Source organism: Acomys minous (assembly GCF_964271855.1).
Source record: "Acomys minous genome assembly, chromosome: 9".
In the NCBI taxonomy this organism is placed as follows: domain Eukaryota; kingdom Metazoa; phylum Chordata; class Mammalia; order Rodentia; family Muridae; genus Acomys; species Acomys minous.
In genome coordinates, this window is record NC_140490.1 from 114,457,841 (window position 1) to 114,471,117 (window position 13,277).

The following is a 13,277-nucleotide window of genomic DNA, read 5'->3' on the forward strand; positions in this document are numbered from 1 at the left end:
AATAAACGCTCCGCACATTTGAGGCTCCTGTGATTTAACTCCACTATTATATTTCCTACAAAACACTTTTCTCATTCATTTGCTTACATGACATGAGAAAAATGTGGGCCATTAGAAGCAAGTTGACCTGTACCGAAGTCCGTCAAAGCAGTTAGCTTAGACTGTATTTGACACACAGCAGGGCAGTTGAAAACAGAACTTCAAGTAAATTAAGCAGTGCACTCCATCCACAGTTCTATGCAAAAGGAGAGAAATTATTTTTTTTTTCTGATCTCCTTGCTAAGCAATAGAAAAGTTCTCCGTAGCCTAATAGGTCTCTTCCTCATGCAGAGACAGGTTTAACCTCATCTTTGTGAGACACTGGAGAGGAGCCTTGCAATCCACCCTCTTTTTCACTTTTTTTTTTAATGGCTCATTTGCTGAGTGTCAGTTAATTACTTGTAGTTTAAAGCCCTCACAAACAAAAATGTAGAATTTTTGTGCTGAAAACATTTTTAGAGAGCATACGAAATAACCTTGCTAATAAATGACTGATAGCCAAAACAAACCAATTAGCACTTATTTCAAACAACTCCTTAACAATGACACTGTGAAAGGCGTGAGGGAAGTAAATGTTCAACTCTCCCAGTCTGTATGGTTGGATAACGTGTCAAGCTCTACAGAGGCACAGAGGTGATGCATGTGCCTCATGCAGAGCTTACGGTCATAGTTTTGAGGCCCCGCTAACATCAGCAAGTCAGTATAGACATTGGACAGCTTTAGGCTCCATCCTCTCAATGACCAAGTAGAATTAACGACATTCCACATGCTTGTTAAGAGAGAGCACAGCTGCAGAGTGTGTGAGGTGTGATGGAGAGCCGTCTGTGAGCTCACATCCTTGATCCTTCCCTATAATTATTTGATTTAAAAAAAAAAAGAAACAAAATGAGGCCCCTTTCTCTTCCGTGTTATTGCATCCATATATGAACTAGGAGTAACAAAAAGATGAACTCTTAAAGTAACTATCTTCAATATAAATCATATAAATTAATTAATATAAATCAAAATAAAAATACATTCAGTAGAAAAGTCTTTAAAGTGTGGATTGTGAAATCTATGCAAAAGTCACATGATCTAAAACAGTTGAATACCTTAAGAAATAAACTTAAAGAATAAAAGTATGTGAACATCTTAATATGAGAACATGTTTTTAATAAATCTTTTTTTAAAAAGCACTTCTACAAGCTTTGTAACTTTTCTTGCCAAAACTTTAAAATAAAATTTCATGAAGTGTAATTGAAATCAAAAGCTTGTAGGGTACATGTTTGTTAGACTTTTATTGAATACATCCCAAAATGAAATAAATATTTGATTTGAAAACTTGCTAATTATCAAGGCAGCAGAATTTAGGGTTAATTTTATATAATTAAAATATTTAAATTTCAACATAGTTCATAAGTATATTTTTGTACTCAGGTTCATATACTAATTTGAAAAAGTAAAGTATTCTCTAAGATCAGCATTGCTGATTCTGCTTGAAAGAATAAGTGATTCACTTAAAGTCAACAAAGCTAATATCATTTTGGCAAACTGAAGATACTTTTACGAGAGAACTAAACAATCTTCCTGAAGATTAGCAATATTGCTAAATCACACAGTTTTTCTCAAGGATAAATTCTGTCCCAATTTTTATTCCAATTACTATTTTTAAAAAATTTTTATGCTGTCATTATAATTTCAGAATGGTTCACATTTCTATTAAATATTAGCATTGTGAAGTCAAATGATAAAAGTTATCCAGAAGTTTTGGAATTAGCACAGATAATGCTTGGGCTTCAGACATAAAAATGTTCACACTGCCCTGCTACAGCCTGGGACTCGGTTTCACCTTGCTTCGCTCCAACTGGTTCATGAATTCTCTGCGTTTTTCATGTGAACATCTTAGACCTGTTTCCCCCACTTTGCTTTCTCTCAGTACATGCTCAGTTAAACACACCTACTCCATAAATCTTGTTTCACTTGGTTGAATTCTAAAAGCACGTTAACTATTGGTGTCAGATGACAGCTCAGCCGTGATATGTGATAAATGGAAATTTGCTATGGAATTCTTGGTTTCCCAGCATCTGCTCTTTGACGTGACATTTGTGAGTAGCCATCAGGATCATTCATGAAAATATTCAAGCTACAGTCTCCATCCTCCTAAAAGACAATTCTTGAAATATTTAATTAGCAGTGAATTTTAAGTAAGCATTCGCTCATTATAACTTATCTATTTCATCTAATTCAGTACCACAGCTCCACAGAAATCACATGCTCGCAACTCAGTCTCCACAGACTTATAAACTTTTTAGTGAATATTGTTGTCAGTTGTTTAGATGCTGTAGCCTTCTCTGTACACTCTGACCATCTGTAGCTCTTATTTCGCTGGTTATACTATCTGAAGTGGGCGTTGAGGGTGAAACAAAGTATCACAATCTTAAGTTTTTATTTAAACCATGTTCTATAGCAGATCTGCGATGGGAGAGGTAAGCCATATGCTAAATTCTGTGTCTCAATATTGGACTGCTTATATTTGCCAAAGTAAATGGTGATTAGCATGCTCACCCAGTAGTTTGAAATTATATGAATTTGAAATATAAACATTAAAGATAATATAGCAATTGTGACTGTGTTCAATGATATGTTCAGATGCTTGTCTAGAACCTATTAAGTCTACAGCTAATGAAATAGGTAGATAAAAATTAAAGACACTGCTAGGTGTCAGTTGTAGCCAATATCTGTTGGGTGATTTTGGTTACTTCATAACTGCAGTTTTAAAGGTAAGAGTGGCAGTTCTCAGCATCATTTCATCTTCATGAGGAACTCAACTATGCACTGAGATTTTGTGAAGAAATAATCAGAGTGTGTAAACGTCACTGATAACGGAATGCATTGTAGAAATTTATGGTATACCATTAATAACCTTGTAATATTTTAGTTATATATATTATAAAATTCCCAGTATAATACAATTATCTTAAAATCATAAAAGAATGAAGAACCAGGAATGTGCATGCTAATGAACCCCAAGAAACACATCTGGAATCATATGTGTCAGCTTTCTAAATTTGATATCATGTGGTTTTTGAAACATCAAAGACTGTAAGAAATTTTATGAAAAAACATGTAAAAATGGGGAAAACACTTTATTTACAAGCTACTTGGAGATAATGAATACCCAAAGTGGCAAATAATCCCATATTTTCTAATGAAAACAAAGTTTTGCTGTTGTACATATATTGGCACAGGAAAATGTTGAGATTAGATGATGAACACTTTCAAAACATTATTTCATGTAGATAATTGACTTGTAAAACACACAAGAGAGAAAGATTAAAAACTCTAAGTAGAAAATATAATTTTATAGCTACATTTTACAGAATATTCCAAGAGATATTGTTGGCTATTTTATTATTTTGAAAATATTACTTATTTAAACAACTAAAAAGAAACTTTAAAGCCTGATATAATTTTCAACATTGGAAAGGGTTAAATAACAGAAGAATGTGTAGAACAAAAAAATGCCATCCGGAGCCACTGGTACCACTACACTGTTGAACAAGTACTGTATGAGGTATAAACATTGCACGTAATTATACACTGAGGAGTTAGATTATAGCTAAACCAGTTGTTTTCAAGGCCACGAAAGTACTGAAAGAAGATTATGTCTATCAACAATGGTTGGAAAAAGAACTAAGAAAGCCCCGGGAACTCAAAGTTGGAAATGATGGTTCACTTAAAATTAAAAGCCACACTCTACGAATTTTCAGTACTTCAGGAAACAAAACAAGCCATCCATGTCTACCTTTGTCAGCTCTGCTCCGTGAATGAGTTCACCAGTGCTGTAATGGATACGTGGGGCCTTCATGATGAGTGCTGTGTTTTAGAACTTGCTCACCTCCTAAATTTCAGATTTCACACTAAGCATGACCATGACTCTTTAACACCATGTCATACTTAAAATTCATGTATTTTAATTGAATGAAGTGTTGAAAATTGTAGGTGTAAGAAATAAGCATTAATTGCTCGCACGAAAAGGTTCAAATTTAGATGTAACTTCGTCTATGGATTGGGAAATTGCTTTTCATTTCTACAAATAAAATAATTCTAGAACTCTTGCTTTATAAATGTTTACCCCGCCCCCCCCCCCAGCATCGAGTGACAGTCTCCAAATCCATAGTTTCAGTGATTGGCAATAGTAGGAAATGCTGAACACCACAGGAAAATAGAAAGGGTTTCACAGCAGTTGACTCAATATAGCAGTGAGAGCAGTATTTTACAATGCTAAACTTAAAACATGTCAACTCTGATGGAGGGGGCTGGCCTACTGGGTGAGAAAAGCATAGAACTCTAGTTGTGTTGCACACAGCCATGAAAATGGCTCTTCAGAATTCCCAGGCAGAACGGGGTTGTTAATTCCCAAAAGGTTTGTACAGTAACACAGCATAAAAGCAACTTTGTGTCTTAAGGGAGGGCACAACTGGCATACAAGGTCATTAAATGCTAATAGACCTGTTGAGGTATGGTTGCTTAATGGAGCATAGGGGCAACATACACACAGAGATCAGTACACACAAAGAACTTAACTTGGCATTATTTAAGGTAAGAAATACAGAGAACCTGTACAAAACCACTTCCCTAGCAGTGACCACTCTAAATACAAACAAGAACTGTTTTATGCAATGGAAATGCTGATCAAAATAATTACAGAAAAAAATGGCGAGAGGCTGTCACAGACAAGAGAATGTTTAGAGTGGTTAGTTTACAAGCATTTATATATATATATATTTTTTTTTTCTAGAAATCAGCTTAATGTAGTAGAACAGATCATTCTTCAGGACATAGACAAAAAAAGCAGCTAAGAAAGTGAGTTATAAAGTAAGAAGGATAATGCTGAGATAAACTTCTTGAAGCCTCTTCCAAGTGTTCACACATTTATAAAAAGAGATAAATTTCCTTTGCTCTGAAGAGATTCTTTGCACAGGTGCATGTACAACATACTATATACATATGGAGCTTCCTTATGTACATATGCATATGTACAAACTATCTTTACATCTTTGCAAGTGTATACACAGCTTTAACTCCAAGAAAATGAGTTAGCAACACAACAGTCATTTCCAGACAATCCAAGTGCTGAAACAAATGACAAAGAATGCTTCTAGTGCTGTTGTATCTCGCCTGTTGTCCGTGGCTGAGAATACGATTCCCTTCTGAAGATTTTTTTTTCTTACTTTCATGGCAACACTGATTGTCACAGATAACATTTGTGCTTTTGCATAATGCCCATCCTGGATGTACACATACACACAACATTGGACGTGTTAAATAAGCATGCTGGAACACAGGCAGGACCATATATCCATGCACAGAGTATTCTGACTGACTGCAACATCAACATGCACCCACTATCATATTCGGTCCTGAACAGCAGGGAACGCACAGCTGAAGTTACCAGGGCTAGGGCCACTTGTAACAGTTTCTTTAAAGAGGAATATCCGGTAGAAAAACAAATGTAGAGTGAATGAAACAAAGGAAAATATCCACCACCACCCCCAACAAACAACAAACAAAACAACAACAATCCTCCCCCACGTTAACATTGAAGTTCTGGCTAGCCTCCTCACTCCACAGAAAGCAGGTCTTCTCACACCATTCTAGGCTGCGTCCTCTACAGGTGACGTGTATCAGTGCCTCATGGCTTTTCCCAGCCACTGGAAAAGCTCATCTTGATAAAGCCTTTTCCAACGCACATTGGCTTCCACGGTTTCTACAGCTCGTGAGAAAGAAGCAGACGCTACACCATCGTAGGTCTTCATGAAGTTCTTTAGCTGGAAATGGAAATCGAACGTGGTGATTCTACATGTATTAGTATAAATTATGTGGAACATACACAAATAAGAATAGGGAAAAAAAAAAAGAATACACTGGCACCGGGCGTGGTGGCGCACGCCTTTAATCCTAGCACTCGGGAGGCAGAGGCAGGCGGATCACTCTGAGTTCGAGGCCAGCCTGGTCTACAAAGCGAGTCCAGGGTGGCCAAGGCTACACAGAGAAACCCTGTCTCGAAAAACAAAACAAACAAACAAACAAACAAACAAAAAAGAATACACTGGCGATGATGTGCCATGTGGAAACCTAGCAAACACTTGAATGAACCCTCCACCCCTACTTTGCTCTGGGTTTTATTTAAATGTTTTATTTAAGCACCACATTCTTCCACTGCCTTTTCTACGGAGAGCTAACATAGCAGATGACATCACTTTACTTGCCTGAGTGAATTTTCCGGAACTTGAAGAGTAGATTTGTTGAACCTGCCAGAGTCTTTTAGACTTAAGCAGATGTCTTCCAGATGACATTTTGACATTTTAGGACCAATATCTTTCCCTCATAGATCATGTCAACACTGGCAATTTCTAAAAAGGGATCCCATGAAAGGCTACCAAAATTAATTCTGAAAGAATAACACCCTGATCACTTCACCTTTAATCACTGTGCCTAACTTTAGTCACTTTGCTTGACTATCCCATTTGTACTTCCCAAACCCTAGCCTCATATTTGTGAGTTCAAGACTTGTTTACCCATTTCTCCACATGTGCCCACAAACATGAATGATCTCTTTTTCCTTCAGAAAACCAAAAGTTATTATTTTGTTGATTGACATAATGCTCCTTCATTAATCATGACTGATGGTAAATATACTAATGTAGAACAATTTTGAAATGAAAATAAACACTGGAGGAGGTGGAAACAATGGAAGGGTCAGAAGGCAGGGCTGCAAAGTGGAATGATCCAGATAAGATACAACCATTTTTAGCATGAACCTGCAGAAGCTACAGTTTCTGGCAATTGTTCTATAAGACACCGGCCCTGTCATACATAGGTCAGTCACAAATTGGGGAGGAGGAGGAGTCTCATGAGGGCCTGCACCTTACTGATGAACTAATTGGTTATTGGTAGATATATAATTACAGTCACTTTCCTTACTTGTGTCATGCTGACTCCCAGAAAGCCCTCGAGGCTCTAGGCTCCAGTGAAAAGTTTCAAAGCTATGGCTTTCATTAAACTCAGTAGGTCACAAAACAAAACAACAACAACAGTAGATGTGGGAAAGAGATTTGTAGTACAGAGAGGACTAGACAGAGCTTGGAAAGAGAGATAGGAGGGCCAGAAATAAGAGTAACCCATATATGTTGAAACTGTGAAGAACAGATTTAACTAGTACAAACACATTTAAAACATTAAGTTTTGTCTACTTGTGATGTGATTTACTTTGAAATGCAGAGAAAAAAATACGTGGGCATTATAATTCCCATAAATTCAAATTTGTTTCATTAAGTGATAGTTGTAAGAAGGAGAAGAATAATAAGTGAGTGAAAGCCCTTAGTGTAAATGGTTTTTGACATGGACACAGACCTCAAGACCAGTTGGCCTATGATAAATTGGCAAAGGCATTTCCCATGTGGGCCTGGCTCAGGAGGAATGGCAAAGCTTTTCTTGAGAGTTTGAATATGAGTGTTTGTGAAAATTTAATTAGTGTGTGTAAAGATTAGGGATTATAGCATCTTTCTCCTGGATGTTGCAGTCTGAGACTGCTCCTGGGTAAAGACTTTCTACTTAGACTAGCTAAGCCCCCCCCCCCCCCGTGCTGTACCTAATAAACCTGCTGAGGTCCCAGGTTGGGGTGGCAGTGGCAGGTGGCATGAGAGAGTCTCTTCTGGTCCCAGCTTCACTATGTATGTGCCTATCCTTTTATTATCGCCTCACTGTCCCTAGTCAGAGTTTCAGGACCTAAGATACACAGAATACAGCAGATAATAAAGTAGAACGTTTAATGCATCTATTATAAATAGGTTAGTGGTATGGCTTCAATGACCAGGTCTAATTACAAGGTAAATCCACCATAGCTAAGAGCTTTTGAAACTCACTGTGACACTGAAGGGTCACTTTGTTATTAGAATAGAAAAAAAGAAATAGTCACGTTCTAAAAACAAGCAATATAGGACTTAAAACTATCTTCAGTGTCAAGACATTACCAAAGCAGCTGGCTGATAGAAGGACGTAGCGGTGATATGAAACTTGGTGATTAATGACCTCATACAACCAAACAAATAGATTTAGCAATATTGAATATTTAGGATAGAAAAGAAAATTAGATATTTAGAAGTATTGGATTATTTAGGATAAGGAAGAAAGACTGTCAGAGAATTTGAGCACTGATGGTAAAGCTTTTAAGTGCTTTGTCATAATTATTACTCTCTTTATTTAGAGAGTACATATACTCTGAGAAGACTCAAGGAATTTGCTTCAAGATTAAACACTAGCAGCTTCGCTTTTGGTGCTGTGTTCCTTAAGATACTGGCAACCAACCAACAACGACAGGGCTGACAGGGAAATGTGAAAAATCAACTCACAGCATGTAGACATTATGTAGCATAATTAGTGTAGGGTGTGATCCATCACATGGGGGGTGCCACATGGAGGCTCTGCCAGGAAGAAAATGCAGGGCTTCGAGAGAAGATAGAGCAGGAGGAGAAGTCCCCTCAGTCACAGTCATAGGGGAGGGGAACAGGGGGAAAGCAGGATGGATGGAGGAATGGGAGGATACACGGGATGGGATAACAATTGAGATGTAATATGAACAAATTAATTAAAAAATCATAATAAAAAAGAATGAAGCACGGAGGTGTTGAAAATGCAGTTAATTCTATACCTACAAATTACTTTGGACTTTAGTTCAAGGATCTCTTGGTTTGTTTATGATGATGTTGTTTGTTTAGTTGATACTGGTAGTCTTTCTGAAAGTTTATCACCTGGCAATGTTGGCAGCAGAAAAGCATATCACAGAACTACAGACTTGATATGACACTGCTGGCTAGTCTTATGTCAGCATACAAACTAGAGTTATCTGTGAAGAGGAAACCTCAATTGAGAAACTGCCTCCATAAAATTTAAGTATAAGGCAGTTTATTAATTAGTGACTGACGGGGGAGGGCCAGCCCCTGGTGGGTGGTGCCATCCCTTGTCTGGCAGTCTTGGGTTCTATAAGAAAGTAAGCTGAGCAAGTAATATAGAACAAGCTGGTAAGAAGCACCTCTCCATGGCTTCTGCATCAGCTCCTGCCTTCTGGATCCTGGCCTGTTTCAGTTGCTGTCCTGACTTCCTTTGATGATGAACAGCAATATGAAAGTATAAGTCAAATAAGCTCTTTCCTCCCAATCTGCCTTTTGGTCATGGTGTTTCACTGAAGCAATGGAAAACCTGACTAAGGCAGACATCAAAATGACTACATTTTAAAACAACCATAAGATATCTAATTGATAACTGAGAAATATTTTATTGTCCTAATATCTACATATTTTACTATTAATAGAGGAAGAAAGAATGCTTTGAAGAAACTTTTTTGTACATTTCCAATATTTTATACATTGCTCTATACAAATTTAGACCATGCACAATATTTGCATACACATATACATGCCCAAGAAGTGTTTGGATTACAGTTTGAAATTCATTAATATGATGATACACTTTCATTTGCATACTTACATTAGAATAGATTCAGTCTATGACTACCTAACAACAAATAGTTTATTGTCTTCAATTTTGAATTGTGTAACTTACTATAGAACATGCTATCATGGTATATTTAATTATACATTAAATGGCAATGAACAATACGCCCACTTTTCTTTAAAATGTGTGCTACATGAGCATGCTGTTCCTAGCTGTTTGTTGATCACGCCAGACAGTGATCAATGCTTCTCTGGAAATTTTCACTCAGGTGAATGAGCTCTGAGTCTCTTCATGAAAGAAGCTGAACACATGGAGAAAACTCCCAGCCACGGGCTTGACCATGATCTATTATTGACACGAAGGCGGCAAGTCAGATTATCCCATAAGAGAACTCTACAGACAACCTAAGTAGTGGATCCCCAGAGTTTCATTTCTCAAATTATGGTTGAAGTACACTAAATACTTCCCTTGTGAGCTCAGCGATCCTGAGGTGACTTGTACATTGGCAGAGGAGCTCATCCATCAGAGCCTACCTGGCACACTTGCCACAGTTGCCCTGAATTGATCTCAGCATTGCTTATGGAGACCATGCATTCAGAGCCTCCTGCAAGGACCCTGCGGGGCCTGGAGTGTCTAGCTGAGCTTGCTTGACTGTGAGGCCTCAGCATCGACAAAGGCACTTGGAAGTCTGCTCTGCTCACTTCTCAGCCTCTTTGCTAGATTTTCTGCCACCATTGTATCTTAATTGGGTTTTGAGCTATTTACCTGTCTTGCTTTTATTCTGAATAACTTTTGAACACTTTTGTAAAATAAAATTTAATAAAATGGCAGTGTTGTTCACGCCCACTGATTTTCTTAGCACAGGATTTCTAGGTGTAGTTATTAATCTATGCTTTAAAAACTTGTTTAATATTGAAAAATATCTCATTTAAAGGTATCCTAGACTCCAGCATCGTACAGTACTGTAATACTGAAATGCAAAACATAATATAATATTGATAATCATACAATTAAATAGAATTACCTATTGGCCTATTATGAGGTCTGTACCTCATAATAAACTTCCTATTAAAGTTGCAGTGAACCCTCTGTGATGGAGAGCATACATATTCCACCACTTGGCTGTGCATTAGGTTCAGAGAAAACCATGCCCATGCAAAAAGGCCTCAGTGGACACTGGCCCAAGAACGGCAAACATCCCTGGGGCTCCACGAAGGTGTGCTGCTGCAAATGTAAACTGAGGAAAGGATGGATTGCCTTAGGCAGCAGTATCAGCCCAATTGCAATTAAGTGTAAACTGCAGCTTAGGTCTAGACAGTTGAGGGAACAGACCATGAAACAGGATGTGTTTCTCCACATAATCTCTCTGAAGCTGATAATGGTCATTGAAATGTTAATGTTTGTCAGAGGACTGGAGAGATGACTCAGCTATTGAGAGCATAATGCTCTGGCTGTGGACCCAAGATAGGTTCCCACCATACTCTTGGGTCAGCTCAAACAGCCTGTATCACCAGCTCAAAAGGCTCCAAAAGCCTTTTCTGACCTCTCTGGTGCACCAGTACTCACATGCACAGACACAAATGACATAATTAAACATTAAAAAAATTAAAAACTGTTTTATAACTCACAAAGGTGCTGATTCCCTTTGGGTCTACAAACAGCAGGAATAAGGTGCAGCCTCAAAGGGAAGACACTGGTCTTGCTTAACACTTTCTGCTTAACGATGGGTTATTGACAACACAAATTAAACCCTATCACACCTAAAAATAACACCTCTGCTCCTGCAGAAAATGGGTAGGTGGTAAAGTATGGAATGGCTTTGGGCAGAACTGTTCAACTGGAAAATGAGAGCAAGCAAGCCCACAGTGAGGGGAGGCATCGTTCGTTCCGCGGAGAGCCTGCATTGGTAAGCTGGCTGCTTTGAAGATAATGGAATAAAAGCCATAATTTAGTTCCCCTTCTGAAGTCACGACTTTCATGATAGGGGTAGCTTAGAACATTTAAATGGCAATTAATTAGAGAATAAAATTTAAATATGTAAGTTAAATGTATGAAACAAGATGGTTTGCATGTGTGAAATTCAGTTAAATATTAATCTACAACATGAGTTGTGTGACCTTTGTATTACCAAAGAGACGAAATACATGAATGGTACACAAAGACAAGAGGGATGAAGGTGAAAGGAGCCAGGAGATAAGAGAAAAACAGGATGAACGGGGCAAAGAAAGGAGGCACTCCACTTCCGTCTTCACTTCCGTGATGGTGGGGGCCGTAGCTAAACAAACACTTTATTTCTTGATTGCTGAATATTAAATCATGATACTAAAATTACTCAGTTTAAAGGTAAAAATAATGAAGGCAATTATAGACTGCACACACCTCCTTTTTCCCATGGGCACATAAAAGTGTTATTTGGCTTCTTTCATTAAAAATACCAAACCTAAACCTTCAGGGTTGAGAACATACATTGCGGGCGGTGGGGAGCTCTGGGGCCTGGCTTTCAAGTCACTAGGACTCAGAGCCTTAGCTCAACACAGTAATCATTGTGAAAAATCCATACAGGTGTGACAGAGGTACCAGGTCCAAAGGAATATTTCTCAACAGTATCACCTGTGGGTCACAGCTTCCAGCTTGTCATCTATGAAAACTAATAAAACTAAGAGTTTCTGTGCTAATATTAGCTGTATACTGTGAAAAGCAGAAAAAGAAAAGGAGACTCAATTATCATAATCAAGTAAAGAATATGCTATTTTTCCTGTTTTTGATAGATAGTCTCCATTTTATATTCCTCTCTCAGATAGGCAAGAACTCCCGGAGGGAAAGGAAACATCTAGACCACTTGCACATTGAGAAATATAACAGGGAAAAGAAATGATATATATCCCAGAGCCTTGACACAAGTTCATTAAAAAATCAAGCTTATTTTCATTAATAAAATTAACTTGGGCCCAGGGTTCCTACTCAAACTAAGGCACCAGCCAAGGACAATACAGGCCGTAAAACTTTAAACCCCTACCCAGATCTAGCCAATGGACAGGACATTCTCCACAGTTGAGTGGAGAGTGGGGTATGACTTTCACATGAACTCTGGTGCCTCACATTTTACCATGTCCCCTGGAGGGGGAGACCTAGTGGCACTCAGAGGAAGGACAGCAGGTTACCAAGAAGAGACTTGATACCCTATGAGCATATACAGGGGGAGGAGATCCCCCTCAGGAACAGTCACAGGGGAGGGGAATAAGGGGAAAATGGGAGGGAGGGAAGAATGGGAGGATACAAGGGATGGGATAAGCATTGAGATGTAACAAGAATAAATTAATTTAAAAAAGAGAAAAAACAAAAAAAAAAAACAAAAAAACAAAAAAATTAACTTGTGATGGAACCAAGCAATCCATCTTAAGCAAGCTATTACTTTCTTTCTTTTTCTTTTTCTTTTCTTTCTTTTCTTTTTTTAAGACAAGGTTTCTCTGTGTAGCCTTTGCTGTCCTGGACTCACTTTATAGACAATGCTGGCCTTGAACTCACTGCGATCCGCCTGCCTCTGCCTCCCTAGTGCTGGTATTAAAGGCGTGTGCCACCACGCCCAGCACCAAACTATTACTTTCAATGTGTGTTACCTGCTCTGTTCTTTCCTACAAATAGGAGTTTATTCCATTTAATAGGCTATCGTGTCTACAAAAGCAATGAGGCTTTTACTGTGTACCTCGGCCGCAAGCACAGCCCCTTTTGTACATGTAGTCATT

At 38.1% G+C, this 13,277-nt stretch overlaps 1 protein-coding gene across 2 annotated transcripts in view; it reads right to left on the minus strand.

The window, feature by feature from the left end:
• Positions 1 to 3,145: 3,145 nt before the first annotated feature.
• Positions 3,146 to 13,277, minus strand: part of TRHDE (thyrotropin releasing hormone degrading enzyme) — a 371,512-nt gene continuing 361,380 nt past the window's right edge. For both annotated transcript variants that reach the window (XM_084795149.1, XM_084795148.1), the window contains exon 19: positions 3,146 to 5,849. In XM_084795149.1, coding sequence (XP_084651275.1) covers positions 5,706 to 5,849 — 144 coding nt within the window. In that variant the 3' untranslated portion in view covers positions 3,146 to 5,705. The remainder of the gene's footprint in view (positions 5,850 to 13,277) is intronic.